Source organism: Ammodytes marinus (genome assembly GCF_949987685.1).
Source record: "Ammodytes marinus genome assembly, chromosome: 11".
NCBI classification, from domain to species: Eukaryota; Metazoa; Chordata; class Actinopteri; order Uranoscopiformes; family Ammodytidae; genus Ammodytes; species Ammodytes marinus.
In genome coordinates, this window is record NC_137215.1 from 30678388 (window position 1) to 30701325 (window position 22938).

Here is a 22938-nt window from a genome sequence, read left to right on the forward strand (position 1 = left end):
GCTATCGGTGTATGAATGTGTGTGTGATTGGGTGAATGTGTACAAAACAATGTCAAGCACTTTGGGTCTGTGAAAAACCAGGGAAAAGCGCTATATAAGAGGAGTCCATTTACCATTGACTACCGACTTACTGTTTCGCCCGTCAAAAATGTAATGAGTAATTAGACTAGCAGGAGGGGCCCTCAGATTTTCAGGTACCCCTACCCGAGGTATAGCCTGGTCCAACCAGACCATCGTACTTCATTTCATTTGTACAGAAGGTCTGGAAGTGCTGTAATTGGCAAACGTTCACTCACTTGGAGGCAGGTGTCTGTTGAAGTTTAAAACTATTGGATCTGCCCAGTGCCACTCTGGATTAGCCAACCAATCACATCACGTTTGGTCAGACGTATGTCATGAGCCGGCTTCTGACGGTGCTTTTCAGTTGTACAGGGAAATAGGAAATTTCCGACTGCACTATATTGTAGTCTATGGCTCTACCGGTACCTGGCAACGGTAAATTAGAGCCTAACGTTTAGTTATTTGGATGAGAAAGGTTGTAGGCGTCCATACTTTCCCGAGCAGATGCACTGGAACACAGACAGGTCCGAGTTCCGAGTATAAAGGAACGCAGCATTCAACTGAAACTGGAGCGCGACTTCGACGTCATCGTTCTCAGCCACTCGCCCTGATCGCTGATTGGACCGCCAAAAATTTGGACGAGCAGAACTCCCACACCCAGACTGACTACTGAAGTGAAATGAAAATTGAGCGGAAGAAGGTAGGCGGGCGGAGCCAGGCTACCCGAGGTAGAACAAACCTCAAAAATTATTTTTTTTATCTTTAGAATGTCCTGTTCATGAAATTGATTCTTGAGCACTTTTATCTTTGGGCGAAATATGTTTTTTTGGTTATTCTTTAGAACTACCCCAGTCCCTCAAAAAGAGCCAAATTAGGCCATTCCGAATAGGGGATATGTGACAAAAAAGCCCATAACTTGGGAATGCTCACTCTTTTCTTCATCAGATTTGCTGAGGTACTAACCAGGTGTCTGTCCCACATCACCAAAAAGTTAGAATGTAATTTACCAAAACATTTATTGAAATAGAGTCCTGTATACATAGCTTTAGTTTAGGCGGAAATGGTACTTTTGTGGTGATAGGAAAAGAGGGTTCCTTTACTTTTCTCTCAAATATCACCAAAACATAAATCCGTGCCAAATATACCATTTATGTATTGTCTAGGATGCTATTTAACAATAACCAATGGTTGTATGAAGATATCCATTACAGTTCAATTTCTAATGAGATTTTTCTAGAAGTACTCTTCCACTGAAATAGCCATATTAGGACATTCCGAATGGGGGATAGGTGGCTTAATAGCCTATAGTCCAGCAGATATGTGAATGCATTGTGCTTTTTATGACAGAAACATGAGCTTTGGCACACTGTTAGAGCATGTCCTAAGGAAGATTTTTAGCTATAGGGCCATCGCCAATTTTTCCTATGGCTCCCACGACGGCCATTTTTAAAAATGGCCACCAGCAGCTCTTATAGTACCATTAGCTTGGGTTGTAGAGCACAGGGATCTTGATTATGGTGTCTAATCCTAAATTTTCAAGGATGGACAAGGCAGTGGTGCTATTTAAAACATGCTAGAAAGTACCCAACTTCATATATCTGGCATTCAGGGAACCAAATTGTGGTAAAACCTCCAAATATTAGCGGAGTTATGCATATTTTCATGAATTACAGAATCAGTTCATGAGTTGTATGCTGACCTTATATTGCTCTAGGTTCCGAAGGAGCTAAGTGATATAAACAGTTACCACAATGAAAGTGTTGTCAATAGTCCTTTTAGTCTGTATGTTTTGTGATCACTTCGGTTTAATCAATCACTGTCAGTGGTTCTCTGTTAAACTGTCTGTAACTGGTCCTGTGACAGTTCTTGGAAAGGATGTGTGTAGCAGTCCAAAGGATGTGTGTATCCTGGCGACTGGTACGGCCCTACCACATGTGGAGTATTTCATGAGTCGGTTCCTCGTCCTGGAAAGATCACACCGGGAGCTCTGAATGGAGAGGGATCTTCACAGTGGATCTCACTACGTGTAAATGTTATACAATAATCATACTGAAGCATAACAGCATTGTTAACACCACACAATGTAGTGTGTACTTTCCCTTTTCTATGACCAAGCCAAAACCGTTTGCCATGATTCGCCATTCTATGAATGTGGTGAAGAAGGCAGTGGATATTCTGAATCCTGGTCAGGTATCAATCATCACTCTGGATCAACCTCTGTACGCAGTGGCAAAACAAATCCTGTGGACTTTGCCAGCAGCTCATGGTGAAGATAACTTTATTGTGATGTTTGGTGGGTTCCACATTGAGATGGCAGCAGTCAAGGTACTTGGCGTCATCTTGGAAGGTAGCGTGTGGACAGGAGCACTTGTGCAAGCTGGAGTTGCTACAACAGGGACAGCCGATTCCTTTATGAAAGCCTGTCACGTGACGCCCCTGCCATGCTCATCAGGTCACAGCCAGCAGCCTATATCTTCTCCTGCAGAGGGCTTTCACCAAGTACATAAATTACCTGGAGGAGGGTAATAATCCTCTGTCCTTAGAAGACTGGTGTAGTGAAAGAGTTTTGTCATGTCCCCAGTTCCACTTCTGGTCCATTGTCCTGCAGCTGGAAATAGATTAAATGATCTATGTGCGATCAATAAGAGAGGCCAACTTCCTACTCTATATAGATGGCCTGACCAAGATTGTGCTTTGGTTCTTTGCTTTGGAACACACCCACTATGCCAGATGGATACCAGTCCACTTGTAGGACACACATCCTGATGTCGAGTAGACCAAACATGCACAATTGGCGTTTGCAAGAGAAGTTAAAGAACTAACTAGCGCTATACATTCACTGGCCAGTTTATTAGGTACAGCGGTTTTCTTGTTAACACATAAAACTTATCAGCCAATCGCATAGCAGCAACTCAATGCATTTAAGACCTGAACAGGACAACTTATTAAAGTTAAAACAGAGCATCAGAATGGGGAAGAAAGGAGGTTTAAGTGACTTTGAACATGTTAATGTTGATAGTGCCAAAAGTGCTGGTCTGGGTATTTCAGAAACTGCTGATATACTGGGATTTTCATGCACAACCATCTCTAGGGCTTACAGAGAATGGCCCAAAAAAGAAAAAATATCCGGTGAGCGACATTTGTGTGGATTAAAATGCCTTGTTGATGTCAAGAGGTCAGAGGGGGATGGGCATACTGGTTCAAGACGATAGAAAGGCAACAGTAACTCAAATAACCACTCGTTACAACCAGGTAGGGCTGGGCAATATGACGATATCATATCGTGGACGATATGAAAGTGTCTACCGGGAGAGATTTGGCCATACCGTTTATACCGCGGAGAAAAAAAGTTCATGTGGCGGGAGCTTAGATAGAGCGGGAGGCAGCTGTCCCTCCGAGTCCCTACAGTTACACCGCCGCGCCACACGGGGGCTCTGCAGCAGAGTTCTCTAGCTTTTTAGCTCCGGTGCGCCATACAGTTAACAAACTAACTCCGTGTCACGGTGGCAGAGCAGCTGGTATTAATGGTCAAAAATGTCATCGGGAAAAGGAAACTTGCTGCTGTGTGCGGCGCTTCAGCGTGCTGTTGCCGTGACGCAGAGTTGGCTTGTTTTAAGCCGCAAACTACATGGCTAATAATGACATCTTTAGCCTACTCGGGGCTTCACCCCCGTGCTGTTATTGTTGGAGACAGCCAGCAAGGCTGGTATTATGTAACTTTAAAACATGTCAAACTTGAAAATATTATTTGTGTTGAAGCTGGAGTGAAAGTATTACCAGACATTTGCTCATTAGTTAATTTTGACAGCTTTTTTAAATGAAGATGAGCAAATACTGCAGGAAAATTCAAGTCTTTCATTATTTTGATATAGGCTACTATCAATTGGAAAATGTAGGCTCTTTGGCAGTGTTAATTTCGTAGACTAAGACTATGACGAAAAATATTCGTCTACGAACCTTTTTCACGGACGTAAACTAAATAAAAACTATATAAAAATGCAGATGTGATGACGAAGACTGAGACTAATTTAACTGACACTATAGTCTACGAATAGGAACTAGACGAAACTGTTAGGGCGGGACGAATGGAGAAGAGATCCAATCAGAACTACTCTTTTTGTGGGACAAGTTGGGAAGAAATCCAATCAGTGCAAAACAGCGAATGCAACCCTGTGTCGATGAAAATCGACGGGAGACCGCGCAGGTGTGAGCGGGTGGAGTGAGCCGCTGTGCTGAAAAACTCTGCGGTATGATGGACAAAAATGATAGTCAGGGATATCCTGCCCGTTAACGATGTCTAGGGGAACGGCTAAGTTCCGCGATCTGTTTGTAGTAGGCTCTGTCTCGAGTTTGAATACACAGAGCCATGTGAAACTGCCGCCTCCGTCCGTTAGTTTCTGTTTTTAAGTTACAATCAACTCCGACGCATGGACAGCGTTCAATTAAAACCTCTAATTGTATTATCTAAAAGGCTGTGATGCAAAAGAAGTCCGAACACACAGCGGCAGCAGTGTTGCTTAAAGGAAGGCGCAGTTGCTCAAATTTATCAGCACCTCAACTGCGTGCTGCTGCTGCTGCCCAGGGGCGGCCTTAACGATCTCGGGGCCCGTTTCAAGACCTAGTGTGGGGCCCCCAACTTTTTTAAAATATTTTCTTTCTTTTTTCTTTTTTTATAAATAATGCTTGTGCATGCTCCCCGCAAAAAGAAAAAAGATTGTGGAATCCAGTTGGTTCATAGACAGATCATGAGATAATGGACGCCCGGGCACAGGCTCTTAAAGCCCACCCTCCCCCCTATCCAGTCAGGTACACTGATTTTATGTGAGATTATTACTTATGAAATAGAATACATGTTTTGTATTACAACCATTAAATATGTGTCTGTATTAAATATTCAAACCTTAATACCATTTAATGAAGAAAAACACTTAGTCGACGAAGTCCGCTGTAGATTTAGTCAAACTAAAATCTGCTTAGATTTAGTAGACTAGACTAGACTAAGACTAAAATATTTTCGATGACTAGAATAGGACTAAGACTAAATGGTGTGATATTCAAAAGACTAAGACTAAGACTAAATCAGAATTTGCTGCCAAAATTAACACTGCTCTTTGGTTGATGCTGTCATTTTTATTTTGCACTGACTGACTAAAGCCAGACTGATGTGGTATTTTGCACCAGTTTCTCTTTTGTATGGAAATTTAAGTTCCAAGCAAAAGATGAAAATAATCTAATGTGATTAAAGTTCAGTATGGTTATTGTAATCCATTCAATTTAAAAGGAAAAATACTATATCGTGATGTATATCCATATCGTGATATAAAATTACCTATATCGTGATATAAGATTTGGTCCATATCGCCCAGCCCTACAACCAGGGTATACAGAATACCATCTCTGAACGCAAAACGCGACCAACCTTGAAGCAGATGGGCTACAGCAGCAGAAGACAGGACAATAAAAGATTAGAAAAGTCTTGCCTGGTCTGATGAGTCTTGATTTGGTTGCAAAAGTCAGATGGTAGGGTCAGAATTTGGGGTAAACAACATGAAAGCATGGATCCATCCTGCCTTGCTCCATCAACTATGCCATGTTAAAAGTCGCTTAAACCCCATTCTGATGCTCAGTTTTAACTTCAGCATATTGTCTTGACCACGTGCCTAAATGCCTTGAGTTGTGGCCATGTGATAGGAAGATTAGCTTTTTGTTTTTATAAGCAATTGAATAGGTGTACCTCATAAAGTGGTCGGTGAGTGTAAAGGACATGGGCAATCCATTCTGTGAAAAGAGCACTGTAGATATTCTTGTATTAGATACTAGGGACGTTGCAGATGAAGGAGTCATTGACACTATCAACCAGGTTGAGAAACTTGGACGGGACCAGTATGACGCCTATGTCAGTGAACGCCTGGTCAACCAGACAAAGCCAATCAAAGAGCACATCAAAAGGAACAACCTCCCTTTATTCAGCCGGCCTCCAGTCCGAGAGAATTCCAGGTCCTAACAACAGCTCTCACCCCTGAAGAGTGACTGCTCCCTGTTCTCTAGGCTTTATATTGTATCCCAGATACGTGATGGAAGTCTGGATGAGTTTCTTTTAGCTCGAAAAACCAGGCATGTCCACTGGCATTGTCACAAATGGGCAAGCTAAGAACTGGAACCAAGTCAGACTTGGTGGGCTGTTTGGCGAACCTGATTTCATCACAAGAGAACAAATCCAACCCCATTGTACAGGTCAACATACTTGATGGGGCTCGTAAAAATGCTACGACCTGGTGCTGCTGAGACCTTTTCTAAATATGCACAGAAGGTGTTCTCACCATATATCCTGTCTAAGCTGGAGCATGTCAGCAGAGTGGATGTTGTGTGGGATCAATATTTTCCTGACAGTTTAAAGGCGGAAACACGCAGCAAGATATATGCCAGGAAGGAGAACAGTTCAGCCTTGTTGTCGTCAATGCGCAAAAACTCTGGCCGTTTTTCAGGAATGGCACTTGACAGCTCAACTCTTCTACGAACTCCCTGAAGGGCCTGACAGACGTCAACACTGAAAAACAAGTGATTAGCAACCATCATGCTGAAGTCCTCTGCACTCAGCCTCGAGATGTAGAAGTTCTTGCACTATGCACACATGAGGAGGCAGATACCCGCATACTACTGCACCTTGGAGATGCTGTGAAGGAAGGGTATAACAGTGTATCAATATGCATAGTTGACACAGATGTGTTAGTACTGGCAGTGACTGCAGCCCACTCTCTCAACATCAATGAGCTGTGGGTTGCCTTTGGAGCTGGAAAGAGTTTTCGGCATGTAGCAGCACACAAGATGGCAACGGCACTAGGTCCAGAATGATGTATCGCCTTGCCGGGGTTCCACTGGAATTGACACAGTGTCATCTTTTGGTGGCAGGGGTAAGAAATGATACATGGAGGAGCTTTGAAGATGTCACAAAAGCCTTCTGTGCATTTTCTGCCACACCTGACTCCATAGACAACTGGATGGAGCCTCTGGACCGATTTGTTGTATTGCTGTATGACCACACCAGCAGCCAGGAATCTGTCAATCAGGCAAGAAAGCAGCTCTTCACCCAGAAAGGAAAATCAATTGAGGGACTTCCAACACAAGCAGCACTGATGCAACTCAAAAAGAGGGCTGCCTACCAAGCTGTTCACTGTTGGGGACATATGATGGTTTCAGCCCCTGAACTCCCATCACCAGGTGAATGGGGGTGGAAGTGGAAGGCCACAGGCAGATGGGAATTTCACTGGATCGATATAGGCCTGTTGTAAACTCCTCTGCTGTGGATGTAAAAAGGGGTGCAGTGGACATTGCAAATGTGTGCACTTCCGTGCACTTTGCCCCTGTGGTGGACTGTGTTTTCAGAAATAATTATAAATGTGTTGATGGTTTTATTGTTATTTAATTCCCTGAATGCCAGTATGTATGAAGTTTAGCATGTTGTAAATAGTACCACTGCATTCCTCATTCTTGTACAAGTAGACTTAGGCCAATTTTGTATGTTCAAATGATTTATATGCATATGTGTTTTGGGTGTAACCTACAACTTTATGTGAGTAAAAGTTACTGCTTGCAACTTACCTTGCCTGGTACTTTCATTGTGGTAACTGTTTATATCACTTAGCTCCTTTGGAACCTAGAGCAATGTTGACTTACTCAGAGTGGGTTACACGGATAAAATATCAACCTATCAAACAGGCTAAACTGATGTATTGTTCAGGCTTTGAAAAAGATATTTACTTTAGTTGTATGCTGACCTTATATGCTTACAATATAAGGTCAGCATACAACTCATGAACTGATTCGGTAATTCATGAAAATATGCATAACTCCGCTAATATTTGAAGGTTTTACCACAATTTTGTTCCCTGAATGCCAGATATATGAATTTGGGTCATTTCTAGCATGTTTTAAATAGCACCACTGCCTTGTCCATCCTTGAAAATGTAGGATTAGACACCATAATCAAGATCCTAGGTGCTCTACAACCCAAGCTACTGGTACTATAAGAGCTGCTGGTGGCCATTTTTAAAAGTGGCCACCGTGGGAGCCATAGGAAAAATTGGCGATGGCCCTATAGCTAAAAATCTTCCTTAAGGAATGCTTTAACAGTGTGCCAAAGCTCATGTTTGTATCATAAAAAGCACAATGCATTCACATATCTGCTGGACTATAGGCTATTTAAGCCACCTATCCCCCATTCGGAATGTCCTAATTTGGCTATTTCAGTGGAAGAGTACTTCTAGAAAAATCTCATTAGAAATTGAACTGTAATAGATATCTTCATACAACCACTGGTTATTGTTCAAAAGCATCCTAGACAATACATAAATGGTATATTTGGCACGGATTTATGTTTTGGTGATTTGAGAGAAAAGTAAAGGAACCCCTTTTTCCCATCACCACAAAAGTACCATTTCCGCCTAAACTAAAGCTATGTATACAGGACTCTATTTCAATAAATGTTTTGGTAAATTACATTCTAACTTTTTGGTGATGTGGGACAGACACCTGGTTAGTACCTCAGCAAATCTGATGAAGAAAAGAGTGAGCATTCCCAAGTTATGGGCTTTTTTGTCACATATCCCCTATTCGGAATGGCCTAATTTGGCTCTTTTTGAGGGACTGGGGTAGTTCTAAAGAATAACCAAAAAAACATATTTCGCCCAAAGATAAAAGTGCTCAAGAATCAATTTCATGAACAGGACATTCTAAAGATAAAAAAAATCATTGTTGAGGTTTGTTCTACCTCGGGTAGGGGTATCTCGAAAACTAAAGCCTTTTTTGAGCACTTGCTGCTAGACTAAATAGGCTATATATTGTGTATACAAAAAGTGTCTCTCTGCTGCCCACTGTGCGAGTGTGTTAATGTGTGTTGTGCCCATCTAGTCGAGTTATGCACGTTGCAGCGTACTGTATATTTTTTTCAGCAAAGAAGACCTATGTTCTGGATGCTTGAATAGAGACCATGCAGTTTCACATAGGTCCATTACAAAGAATGGAACTGATGTCCGGCACAGAGAATTTATATTTCACTAATTTACAACCCTTTTCCCTATCTGGGCAACTTAATCAACATACAAATCCTTCATTGATCAACATATTAAAACATTCAAACAGTACAATACAGAATACAATAAAATACACATACAACAAAACATATACTGTACTATATCATCACATTACAAAACAGTATAACCTGGAAGCAATGAAAGTAAATGAGTAAAAGCTTGTTTTGCTTTTAGCCAGTTTTTAACCTTTGTTGTGAACAACTTTATATGTGGTATTAATTTGATTTCAACGGGTAACGTGTTCCAGACTTGACAGTCCTTTATGGAGAAAGCTGACTGTCTACAATGTGGTATTTCACAGTTACCATTCGCAACGCTCCTGGTTACTCTTTTATTGTTGTGTATGTCTGGAAAGAGGTTCTGGGGCTAAACTATGTTAACATTTGAAAATTAATTTGAGAAAACATAGTTGACCAAAGCTCTTAAAGTTCAGTGAAAAAATGAAATGTGTTGTCTGGAAGTGATGCCAACGAACAGGCTTTTCCTCAACTATTTTCAGAGCCTGATAAAGATGAGATCTATTTTCTTGTGGATGGAGATGCTTGAGCCCATACTGTCATACAATGAAAAATGTGAAAAAAAAAATCATAGCATGCTTAAACAATTGCACTGCTTGAGTTGGTATATCATCATTTTCTTATTAATTTGAAACAATTAAGATTGTTTTTTACTGCTTTTGAAGTGTTGTTTATTTTTTTATTTTGTTTTGCGTGCGTGCGTGTGTGTCTCTGTACTGTGTGTGTGTGTGTGTGTGTGTCCATACCTCTTGAGGTCATCAAAGACCTCCGGCAGCAGGAAGTTGAGCAGTGACCAGAGTTCAGCCAGGTTGTTCTGGAGTGGCGTGCCTGTCAGCAGCAGCTTGTTGTCAGTGGGCAGCAGCTTCAGCTCACGCACCAGCCGACAGTTCAGGTTCTTGATCCTGTGGCCCTCGTCCACAATCAGGTACTTCCACTGGAAACGCTGCAACACAACACCAGCCCATCAAACACCCGGGAAAAGACGGGAACATGCCTGCATTCTTTCGCCCTGCTATGTAAATGCCACCGACATGGAAAAGGCGTAACGGGTTAGGGCAGATTTTACTACCTGGGAGGAAGTAAGAATAAGCCTGGCTATCCCTCAAATCTCAGTTGAGATTGTGAATGGGTCTGGAATCAGAGTTGTCATTTCTGTGTGATCAACGGACGTAGAACACGATACCTCAGTACGCAATTGGATCCACCTTCAAGCAATCAGACCAATGATCCGCCGCCACTTCACTGTCGTCATCGTGTTGGGGGAAAGTGGGGGGGAAGGCAATGTTTTTTTTGGTCATGATGCATGTCAGGTGGCGGTCTTCCACCAGAGTTTCCTCTGACTTGGCCCTGTCGCTCACGTTCCACCTCCCCACAGAGCAGGTGAGACGGGCAGGTGGTGAGACGGGTAGGTGGTGAGCCCCATAGGCGTAGATATAGGGGGGAATGCAGGGGACGTGTCCCCCCCAATAATTAGAAGAGATACATTTGTCCCCTTCAAAAAGTAAGAAAGAAAACCCTATTTCCCCAAAATAGGTAAAAGGTATAGTTCAGGATGTTGACACTTATATATCCCTCCTAATTGTTAATACATATCCCCAATGATTTCAAACACCCCTACAGTGGACTATACCATCTTAAACTTGCCGACGTAACAATACAGTGGAGTAAATATTTGAAAGCAATACAGAATGCCTGAGAGCCTTACAGCATTCTATTCCATTATATTTACGTCACTGGGAGCCTGTAGTCTTTTCCTTAACGGAAATTAAGACATGTCCACCATAAATAAATGAATATAGAAGGCATAAATTAGTGCATTAAAATTCACCAGAATGCACAAAATGGTCTGTTTGAAGCAGGGATCCTACCTGTAGGACCTTTCTGTCTATCATGGCGATCTCAAAGGATGTGATGACAACAGGACAGGTGTTGGTTGAGCCCTGAGGCCGGCGGAAGTGTTTCAGCAGCTTGGCCCTCTCTGGCTGGGGGCCGTGGTACAGCTGCACACATACCTGGGAGTGACACACACACACACACACACACACACACAGTTGTGCTTTCGTAAATTCCGTGGACATTACATAGACTGACATTCATTTCCTGGAGACTTGCCCTAACCATAACCACTACTTGCCTAAGCCTAACCCTAACCTAAACATCCTAAACCTAAGTATACCCTTAGATTAAAGCAAGTCGTCACCCTAAAATGTCATTATTTACATTATGGGGACTTCCATTTTGTCCTCAAAAGGAAGGCATGTCCCCACAACATGAGTAATACACACACACACATTCACCGCTTATAAGACGGTCCCAGCTGCTTCATGACCATCCTAAAAGTAATTTCCTTATTACAGTTTGGATCACGAGAAGTTCTTTGAATTAGATGCAGAACTGTTTTGAAAGCATCCCATCTTGTGTCATCAGTGTGATGTGTACCTCTGGTGTGAAGCGCTTGAATTCACTGATCCAGTTGGGCAGAGTGGATAGAGGGGCCACCACCAGGAAGGGGCCCGGGACCTTCTTCTCTATCATCAGGGCCATGAGAGCAATGCACTGGATGGTCTTCCCCAGGCCCATCTCATCAGCCAGGATCCCATTGATACCATTCTCCCACAGCATCTGAACACACACACACACACACACACACACACACACACACACACACACACACACACACACACACACACACACACACACACACACACACACACACACACACACACACACACACACACACACACACACACACACACACACACACACACACACACACACACACACACACACACACACACACACACACACACACACACACACACACACACACACACACACACACACAGAGAGAAGGACTATGGAGGTAAACATCTGGCAAACACTTTCCCAGTCTCATGCACGAGTAGGGATGCACATGACTAGTGGGTTAAAGGTTTTAAAGGTTTACAAATAACTAGCTGATTAGTAATGATATGCCTAGCACGTGGAATTGAACATTCAATGTGTGAGAATCAGACTGTTTGCACAGCGGTGGAGACCAACCCTAAACAGACTATGGGGTCAATACAGTACTGACTCTATAAAGACACATTTAGCATATCTATCTCTGCTCAGACAAACACCGACTGATCGCTTCATTGAATGATTGATGTGTGTAAATCCGTCTGGTATTACAACGGCATTGTTTTGGTAATTGTCTATTAGAATGTTTAGGCTAAAGGCTCCTAAAACGCTTACATTGGGCTTGGTTTTTCTCAGTGTTTTCTTGTTCATAGACTAGTGGAACAGTCTAAATGAAAACTTGTTTAAACGTTGGGGAAATGAGTCGCTACGTGGATCCCTAGCAGAAAGTCAAAAGGTAGAATCCTGCCACTGCTGTGAGAAGATCATGTAACATGATGGAAAGCTCCAGAGAGCTACTAACTAACCAACCAACCAACCAAGTATTCTCATAGTAGGGTTGGGCTACTTGGGCTCTACTTTCAGATCGTCCAATCACATTTAATCGCCGATATACCATCCGATCGCTTAGGGAGGGGGGGTTAGGCCACTGCACTGCATGCAGCAGTCCTGGGGAGCTTTTAAATAGCGGAACCTTTAAACTTTCTCCTACACTTATTTACGTGAATAAACATTTATAGAAGTGTGTGTACTAAATATATCCCATCACAGTTCTACCCGTAGGATTGAGACATAGCAGCATGACAAAATTAAAAAAAAGATCACTCCTCTAGATCAACATGTCTAATGCTGGATTACTTTGATATAACATCTGATGATAGTAAGTGAGTTAAAGGTGCCTTCATAGGCCATCTAATCGTCTTGATTAACGATCCCATGTCCAATAAGAAGCAGCCTAACTGAGGGGGACTGACCCTGAGCCACTCCATGCCTTCTATCTGGTAGGACCTCATGACTCCCCCAGTGAAGAGAGGAGGCTGCTGGGCAGGGACCTGCTGGCCCTGGACCAGCCTGTGTGGATCCAGCAGATGTTTGGCGCTGTCCCTCACTGCCTCAGACAGGCGCTCCTTTATATCCTGGTTGGAATCGCTCATCTTCTCGATGTCTTCAGCTTCTAGTTTCTTCTGTGCCCTGTCCTGTTAGAAAGACATGCAATGTGCTATCATTGAACAATGCCTGCTGCTTCTCTCTATTGTCAATCCATCCAAACTAAAGAAATGAACTATTACCTCTTCTTCCACTTTTGCTTTCTTAGCTTGCGACATTATTTCCTGGAAGAGAAGCATCAGAAGCAGAGCCAATGTGAGCAGAAGAGTCTTATGACAGATGGACCAAACAGACAAAGAGTCCAATGACACCTTACTTCTTTTGACATGACATCTGCTATTTTGTAGTCATCCTCCCTCCGTCTCTTCTTCTTATCTAAAGCCACAGAGTAGAAGACTGGATAGATCATTTGATTTCAAATACAAGGAAGAGCTTCTCTGTCATCTGAAACTGGGTTCAGAAAAGTCCCTTCACTTTGTATCAACAGTTTGTTTTATGTTCTATTAATATATCAGAGCAAATCTATCTACTCACCTTTCTCAGGCGCTGCACTGTTTGTGGTGAGAGTCTGAAAGACCAATAGACTTGTTATGAGTAAAGGTTAGAAGAGGATCTTCATTCTAAAGATCAAATGTTTTTCCAATCAAACTTTGCTCACCTTCTTGCCGGGCTTGGTCTTCCTGAGGTTCTCCTGTGAAGGCATTGGAAGGTGTGAGCATTAGCAGTGGTTGAACACAGGACTGTCTGACATGTGGCCTTTACACACTATACTGCACCTCAGTTTGTTGCTGTTCCATCTTGGTCAGCAGGAACTTGGAGTAGATGTTGCTCTTTTGAAGCAAATGCTGCAGTCTCTTGAAGCGCATGTCATGAGAATCCTTCTCCAATGATTCCCGGGCCTTCAAAAACAACCACACCTTAATGACAGAGACTAGGGCTGGGCGATATGGACCAGATCTTATATCACGATATAGGTAATTTTATATCACGATATGGATATATATCACGATATAGTATTTTTCCTTAAAATTCAATGGATTACAATAACCGTACTGAACTTTAATCACATTAGATTATTTTCATCTTTTGCTTGGAACTTAAATTTCCATACAAAATACCACACCAGTCTGGCTTTAGTCAGTCAGCGCAAAATAAAAATGACAGCATCAACCAAAGAGCCTACATTTTCCAATTGATAGTAGCCTATATCAAAATAATGAAAGACTTGAATTTTCCTGCAGTATTTGCTCATCTTCATTTAAAAAAGCTGTCAAAATTAACTAATGAGCAAATGTCTGGTAATACTTTCACTCCAGCTTCAACACAAATAATATTTTCAAGTTTGACATGTTTTAAAGTTACATAAAACCAGCCTTGCTGGCTGTCTCCAACAATAACAGCACAGGGGTGAAGCCCCGAGTAGGCTAAAGATGTCATTATTAGCCAGCTAGCTCACGAGAGCTAACCCATGTAGTTTGCGGCTTAAAACAAGCCAACTCTGCATCACGGCAACAGCACGCTGAAGCAGCAAGAAAGTTTCCTTTGCCCGATGACATTTTTGACCGTTAAAACCAGCTGCTCTGCCACCGTGACACGTAGTTGGTTTGTTAACTGTAAAGTGACAGCGCACCGGAGCTATGGAGCTAGACAGCTAGAGCAACAGATGAGGCTTCTTCTGTTGCGGGTAGAGAAGCTGTATTGCAGCCCAGAACTCTGCTGCAGAGCCCCCGTGTGGCGCGGCGGTGTAACTGCACTGTAACTGTAGGTACTCGGAGGGACAGCTGCCTCCCGCTCCATCTATGCTCCCGCCACATGAACTTTTTTTCTCTGCGATATAAACGGTATGGCAAAATCTCTCCCGGTAGACACTTTCATATCGTCCACGATATGATATCGTCATATTGCCCAGCCCTAACAGAGACTGTTTGAACAACATTAACACTGGATAGACCGAACAAGCTTTTCTACTTAAAACTAAATGATTTGCGTTGTGGTTATTATGCCTAACTTTGAGTCAAGGCTTGTTCTAACAAAAGCCTATCTCTTATCTCATCTCTTTATTTTGTAGTAGAGGACCTTTACACATAGAAATGTTTCAAAATGTAAACATAAAGCCTTTTTCTTCATCAAAAGCATCCAAAGTTACCAAGGTTTGATGTTGTCTAAACAGTCGAAAATAGATGTGACCAATAAGTGATCTGACATTTGCTGACAGCATTGGCTAACTGATGGATGATTCAGTAGTCAGTTGTAGACATGATCCACTTGAGTGAGTGAGTGAGACCCTGTTTCCACCTGGCATTAACATCTGACTTTTTGAATCTGGTTACAAGTGGACAGCTCTCAGTCCGTGTGTTCCCACTTGTATTTTCAAATGTGACTTCTCTGTCTACTTGTGATCGGATTCCATTTACCCGCGCTGTATTTAAATCAACACGTACATCATTTCCGTTTGCATTGGTGTTTTTAACCGGTGGGGTTCAAACAAGTAGCTAAACATACAGGGCTGTACAGTGCCACAGTTTTAATCGCATTTGCTATTAAAATGCATTACATGCGAAGATAATTACCAGTCTAGGTTGACGAGATATGCTACTGTCTCATTTAGACAAGGAGGCACGATGCACAACACTGCTCTCGCCAAATGCGGGAAATATCATAGATAGTATATAAAAGTAAAAACTCTTAGGCGAGTAAGTTATTACGCCTCTTTGGCTGGTGAAAGATGTGTGTTTGCGGGGCGCCTTTTCTAACGTCTGCTACACTCTTGTCACCAACACCAGTAGGCTACACGGGCGGCTTTCTGTATGAAGTTAAGATACTGTATGCGAACAGAATATTTCCTGTGCGCCTTCACATTAAAAGCCTGTTACTACCCAAACGCAAGTTGACTTTTATTCTTAAGCAGATAAGAACAGGAAGTCGTTGCCTTGCAGCTCTCCAGTCAATAGCAGCGATTTCCGTGTTTTCAGATTTACGCAGTGAAATGAAAACAGAAGACAGAAAGCTTGTCATTTACAATACTGGCGGATGCAACTAACTTTCATGAGGCTTCTATAAAAGCTGCATGAACGCCAGTGATGCATTTTCAACGTATTTCCGCTCAGGCAGGGGGGCAGCAGTTGAGTAGGCGGTCCCTAATGTGATCAAAAACCACATAGGTGTTTCCACTACAAAATGAATGTGGATACAAGCGACACAAACGACGTAAACCACCTCCGAATGTGGTTTTTGTGATCCGATCTCAATGCGTCTTGAGAGTGTTTTCACCTGTAGTTAGAGCTGTATTCATGTGATCGGATCACAAAAACCACATGTTAATGCCAGGTGGAAACGGGGTCTGAGTGAGTGAGTGAGTGAGTGAGTGAGTGAGTGAGTGAGTGAGTGAGTGAGTGACAACACACCTTCTCTATCCTCTCCTTCTCCTTTCTCTCTCCTTCCTCCATCAGCTGCTTCTCCTCTTCCTCCATCTCCTTGGTGATGAGCAGGTGACATGGCTCCTTCTCCGTCTTCACACACACATCTACAGACACAACACCAGTCAAAGAGCTGAACTGTTCCTGCTGAAAACTGATAGTAATGTATTGATGGGATTCATGGTCAAAAGCTACAGCAGTGTTTCCCCTACCATTATACAGGCCTGGCGGCCCCGCCAGGCCAACGGGACCCCCCGCCAGGCCAACAGCAGCCTGACTTAAAAAAAAAAAAAAAAAAAAAACATTTTTTTTTTTTTTTTTTTTTTAATACATTTTTCATTGATTCCGTAATAATCATTTGCGAGCGTCTGCGCGGCACTGTCGGCCTGTCTTTACAACCTCTTGTTTGATCATCCCATCAGCTGATCTGTGTGTCTGCTTGTGTGTGTGTGTGCTCACGGCGGGCGCGATGCGCGTGTGCATTCGGTGCGCACTTGTTAAACACGGAAGCCAATGAGCAGGAGCATGACTAGCAAGCAAACGCTGAACTAGTGGCAAAAATAAAACCAGCGCCTGCTCCATGGAGATATTAAGGACTCAGTAACAGGGACGTTGAACAGGAAAAAGTGCTGAGCAAAACTTAGAAAGTTAAAATCGCTACGTCGCCGTGGCAACACACCCAATCTGTATCAACAGCAGAGACAGCGCTGAAAAAAACGGCATGCACACATTTCAGTAAGTTTACAGAAGTGCCACACTGCTACTGCCTTTGACATTCTCAGAAAAGCATTCATTTATGTTCAAGGGACATATTAATTTACTTATTGTTTTAACTGTTGAGTTATCTTGAAAACAGCTGGCTATTGTAGCCCTAGGCCTATTTGTATTTTCAATGCTACTTTATTTTTATGTTTTAAATTGAGAAATAGGCTAGATGAAATATAATGGTCGGAATAGGGAATTTGCCTTATGTAGCACACATGTTGATAGGCTAATCATGATGTGTAGCCTATGTTAATTCATTTATTTTCAACAAGGCTATTTGCATTAAAAAAAAAAAAAATTAAATAGGCTAGCTTCAGGGTAAGGTGATTCAGATTATTCCAGAAATGAGTAGCCTACTAGACAGGAGCTGTCTATATTAGATCTTAGTGTTTATTGTTTTTTATTGAAATCCACGTGTTTTTCTTGAATAGTTTACATGGCTTGTGTCTCCAAATTATTACAGAAAATAGTTATAGGCAGGACATATGACAGCTGTTTACAGAGCACATAATTAATCAGAGTTCATCTCTCAAAGTGCACCAGATTGATGCATTTAACTTTAAAAATGATAAGGTTTTCTTCTGCAGGGGGATGCCCCCAGACCCCAGAAGGTCCATTCTCACCCAGCAGGATCTAAAAATCCTGTGAGAAACACCACATGTACAAATGTACCGAATGTGAAAGCATAACCCTATGCCCTCATTTTTAACGGGCTGTCAAAAGAGGCTCATCCCAAATGGGGTTCGTTTTGGTCAATTTCTTCTAGAAATTTGGTACGCACGCGGCGCGCATACTCTTTATCAGCTCTTACCACCGGGCCTAAAAAAAATTCTAGGGGAAACACTGTACAGGGATATTCCCCTACGCATGTCAAAAAGCATATTAATAAACCAGCTGTGTGGTAGAAGCGTCATGATGCCTGACGTCTGAGCATTTGTTCTGGTATTAATTGCATGTCCAGAGCTCAACGCTAAGGTTTTTTTTCACTTGCCCATTTGGGCAAGTGGGTCTGAATTCTATTCTAATTTTTACTGGCCCCTAAATAAAAATGTTTTTATTAGTGGTGTACAAATATTTGTTATATTCGCTCTTTATTTACAATGTATAAACACGTCATGGACAGTGATATAGATGAGATAAGTGTCATACTGAAAGTGGAGGCTATTATTCAAATATTATTTGAGTTGGAACATTTGTAATGTTTTAGTTTCTAAACCGACAATAACTGCAAATGAGACGTGTTTTATGCAAAAAAAACATTGGTCACAAATGTTTTTTTCTTGTACCTTATTCTTTTTACAACAGCAATTCTTTAAAACTTTTTTCTGTAAGACATTTTTTTAGGCCTACAACAATCTGTTTTTTTATTTTTGTTTTTTTATAGATATTTTTTTTGGCATTTTTATGCTTTATTGATAGTGTAGAGACAGAGTTGAAATGGGGCAGAGAGGGGAGTGACATGCAGAGAACGACCGCGGGCTGGAATCGAACCCGGGTCCGCTGCTGGCCGAGGCCCATGGGGGGGACGCCCTACCAACTGAGCTAAGGCCCCCACAACAATCTGTTTTAAAAGTTTTTTTTTTTTTATTATTATTAAAAATCTCAACTTTTGGCTAAGGACAGTCTGTTTTGAACACTTTTCCAGTAGCCTAGTTTCAAGCTTCCACTACTTCCTGGTATGTGAAGTGACACCTCTGGTCCATTTATTAAGATGTACATGCAGGCTGTATAGATGTTCCTCTGCTAACTGTTGCTGATGTTTGTGTTGACATGCACACATTAAACTGGTAGTAGGCTACTATCAGCAGAGCTAACGTTAGCATCCTCGCTACGCTACTACTAGATTCACTATGGATACATTTAAAAAACGCGGAAATTTTTGCTGCTTTTCAGACGGTTGGGGTCTACTTATTTAGGCCTACTCGTTGGCTTTTGTACTTTCTGTCACACCAACGTAACGCGTGTAGTTCTCTTTCCTATCTCTCTGACTGTGTGTGTGTGTGAGACGCGCACCAGTTTTTTGCCGAGATCTGCGTGTGTGTGTGTGTCGGCGGTGGAGCCCCGCCCCCCTTCACTAAACAGAGCAGAGGAGAGAGATACAACTACTCGCACATAAATTAGATAAGTAACATAGGCCTAAGCGTTTATTTAATAATGAGCACCAGTTCTATATGAAAAAAGACCGTGGATAGATGAATTTTATTTGGTGCTATAAAAAATAAAAATATTATTATTATAATTTTTTTTCAATAATTTCGGAAAAACTCCCGGTTGCCCGTTCGGGCAAGTGGGTTGTCATAGTTACTGGCCCGACGTGGTGTTTTACTTGCCCCGGGACGTCGGGCAATCCTTATTGTTGAGCCCTGCATGTCCCTCCAAGGGAAAATGAACTCTCTCCATGTCATTAGCGTTGTCCTGCATTGTTTTGTCAGTCAAAAATGACACTGCTTCTTTACTGGAGGTTTACACCAGGGTCCAAACACTCTAGTTTAACAGCCGTAAACCAGGGCATGTGTCACAAACTGCGGCAAATGCCAAAAAATGCAGTTTAACCTCTCGTGGGAATATTTATTCTGATTAAGGACTATAAATGCCTCAATAATGTGATTAAGATTGGAATGCTCCATCTGTCTTAATGCGATTATGGCTTACTCTGACCTCATTCTGATTAAAGCTGGGGTGGAGGATTTGGGGAGAAAATGGCAGTTGGGATAGAGATTCGAATCCAAATACCTCAACCGCTCCACAACCGTCCCAACAGCCAATAAGAACAGAGAATCGGAGCCTAGCTCTGATTGGTCAAAGTGTACAGCTCATGTTAACATTGACCAATCAGAAATCATATACCCCAGCTTTAAATCAATTAATAATTTTCTTTAATAATTGTCAACACAATGTCAATAAAAAAAAGGATTATGATTTGTCATAATCGAGCAGCCCAACCTTGCAATTTCCATGGTTTAGATCAAGGGTTCTCAAAGTTTCGATAGCTGAGGGCCAATTTAGGAACCCAACATTGGACGGAGAATGGGAAAAACAGGAAAAAAATCCCATTTGTAATCATTTTAATGACCAGGTTGCATCTTGAAAGTTTACTTGTGTTGGTCTGCATTCAGAACAGTGCAATAAACACATTTTAATTAATAAATGAATGAATTGATAAATTGTTTTCATTTCAACATTGGGGGGAAACATTATAAGACTAATAATATATATTAGAATATTTTGAAAGACTTGAAAATTGCTGTTGACAGACGCTCTCCATTCAATCTGATGCTAAATCTGAAGCTCGGGCTATTTTGCAATGAAGAATGGGCAAAAATATCAGTCTCTAGATGGGCAAAGCTGCGGAGACATACCCCAATAGACTTTCAGCTGTTATTGCAGTGATAGGTGGTTCTACATAGCATTGACTTAGGGGGCTGAATACTTTTGCACACCACACTTTTCAGTTTTTTTATTTTTTATTATTATTATTTTTTTAATATATTTACGTGATTCCGGACAAGACAGGTGAAAGACATAACATTAGGTGAGGTACATGACAATTTAAGTGCTCACATTTAAGACAGAACGGACAAGACAAAAACAAGCAGGAGGTCATTGCATATTTTTACATTGTTGTTGACAGGCTGTGTGTGTGTGTGTATGTGTGTGTGTGTGTGTGTGTGTGTGTGTGTGTGTGTGTGTGTGTGTGTTTGTATATACATACATATAAACAACAAAAAAACTAAAATAAAATAAAAAATGAAAAATAAATGATAAATCAGTACTAAGAAATGAATAATCATCTTATGAATGTAATGATAAGAATGGCATTTTCGGTTGTTTAAATAGTATTAATTTCCATTATGGTATTTTAGACTTTTGATCCACAGTTTTGAATGTAGTCATAAGGTAATTAGATAATTGGGAGAGAGAAATCAATAAAAAAAAATAAAAAGTTCTAAAAAGTTTTGCAAAAACAAGCATAGTAAATGATGTGAGCAGTTATAAGGGAGACCGTGTTGAAAAAAGGCTATCGTTATCCATATTGACAATACTGATAAACAAAAATGATAGAAATAAGAGTCATAATCATAGATAAATAAGAGCAGAAAAACAAAAAAAAAACTAAAAGTTATCTTGTGTTGTTATTGTGTAAAGGGGATGTTACTGGGTTGATATGTATTTTGTATTGAAGATGTTATTCGTGGTCGGGCGTGTGGTTAGTGAAGACAGAAGAGAAAATATCTAAATCATACATACATATATATATATATATATATATATATATATATATATACACACATACATACATACATACATATATATATCAATAAAAAAGAAAATATTAAATAATTAATAATAGTAGAAATATTACTTGAGACAAAAATAAATAAATATAGAGTAAATAGTCGACTCTCTAGCCTTCAATTCAGTCCTGCAGAAGACGAGGAGGGCGAGGAGATAGAGCACAAACAACAATTATTTATTTTATTCAAAATTGTTATTATAGCCATTATTTTCACTCAATTATTATTTTTTATTATTTTTTTTCCTTTTAACTTTTTTTTTCTTTTTTTTTTTTCTTCTCTTTTCCTTTTATATATTTTAATCAATTCTATCAAGCTGTATGAGCTCAGGGAAGTTCCTGTCCTAGCCGCCTTCAAACCCTGGGGAGAAGACCTGCTGCTCCAGGTTGCACTACCCAGTCACCAATCAGAACAGCCCCCAGACCCTTTAGGAGGAGGCCTGTCCATATGGGAGGAGGATACAGCTTGTATTTAATTTTGGTGAAATTGTGGTTATTTGCTCCCTCTCCCCATCTTACCTGGATATTTAAAAGTATTGAAAGCAAGAGATCGATAAAGATAAATAAACGGTAGTAATGTATTATTTTTAACAGGAGAATGAGGAAGAAAATAACTTCAGATATAGCTAAACGAATGGAAACACGGCTGATAAAATAAATAAAAGTAAAAATGTGTGTGTGGGTGTGGGTGTGTGTGTGTGTGTGTGTGTGTGTGTGTGTGTGTGTGTGTGTGTGTGTGTGTGTGTGTGTGTGTGTGTGTGTGTGTGTGTGTGTGTGTGTGTGTGTGTGTGTGTGTGTGTGTGTGTGTGTGTGTTAGAGTTGGATGGTGGTACTTGGTGAGTTTGGCTTAAGCAACTAGAAATCCTGTATTAGTTGCTACAGAGAGGTAATGACAGACAGTTTTTTTATTTCTAAAACAAAATTAAAACCATGTTTCATTTTCATTCCACTTCACAATGAAGCGCCACTTTGTGTTGGTCTATCACATAAAATCCCAATAAAATAAATGTACGTGTGTGGTTTTAATGTGACAAAATGTGGAAAATTCCAAGGGGTATGAATACTTTTGCAAGCCACTGTAAATCAGTAAGGCTCTCAGGCATTCTGTATTGCATTCAAATATTTGTTCTAATGTATTGTTCAAAACTTTTTCCACATTGAAAACGTATCACCTTTTGGAGTGTTTTTTTGTAGGCCTCACTACTCATGATGCAAAAGCAGAATAACTGGCATCATTCCTATGTTCCCGGGTCCTATGTTCCCCGTTTTACCCAAAAAGGGTCCTATGT

At 41.1% G+C, this 22938-nt stretch overlaps 1 protein-coding gene across 1 annotated transcript in view; it reads right to left on the reverse strand.

The window, feature by feature from the left end:
* Positions 1-22938, reverse strand: part of hells (helicase, lymphoid specific) — a 52866-nt gene that overhangs the window by 21240 nt on the left and 8688 nt on the right. The window contains exons 3-12 of the mRNA XM_080036389.1: positions 16579-16697; positions 13951-14073; positions 13833-13865; positions 13709-13742; positions 13491-13549; positions 13357-13398; positions 13042-13263; positions 11606-11788; positions 11035-11178; positions 9913-10109 (exon numbers count right to left, since the gene is read on the reverse strand). Of these exons, the coding sequence (XP_079892515.1) occupies positions 9913-10109; positions 11035-11178; positions 11606-11788; positions 13042-13263; positions 13357-13398; positions 13491-13549; positions 13709-13742; positions 13833-13865; positions 13951-14073; positions 16579-16697 (1156 nt within the window). The remainder of the gene's footprint in view (positions 1-9912; positions 10110-11034; positions 11179-11605; positions 11789-13041; positions 13264-13356; positions 13399-13490; positions 13550-13708; positions 13743-13832; positions 13866-13950; positions 14074-16578; positions 16698-22938) is intronic.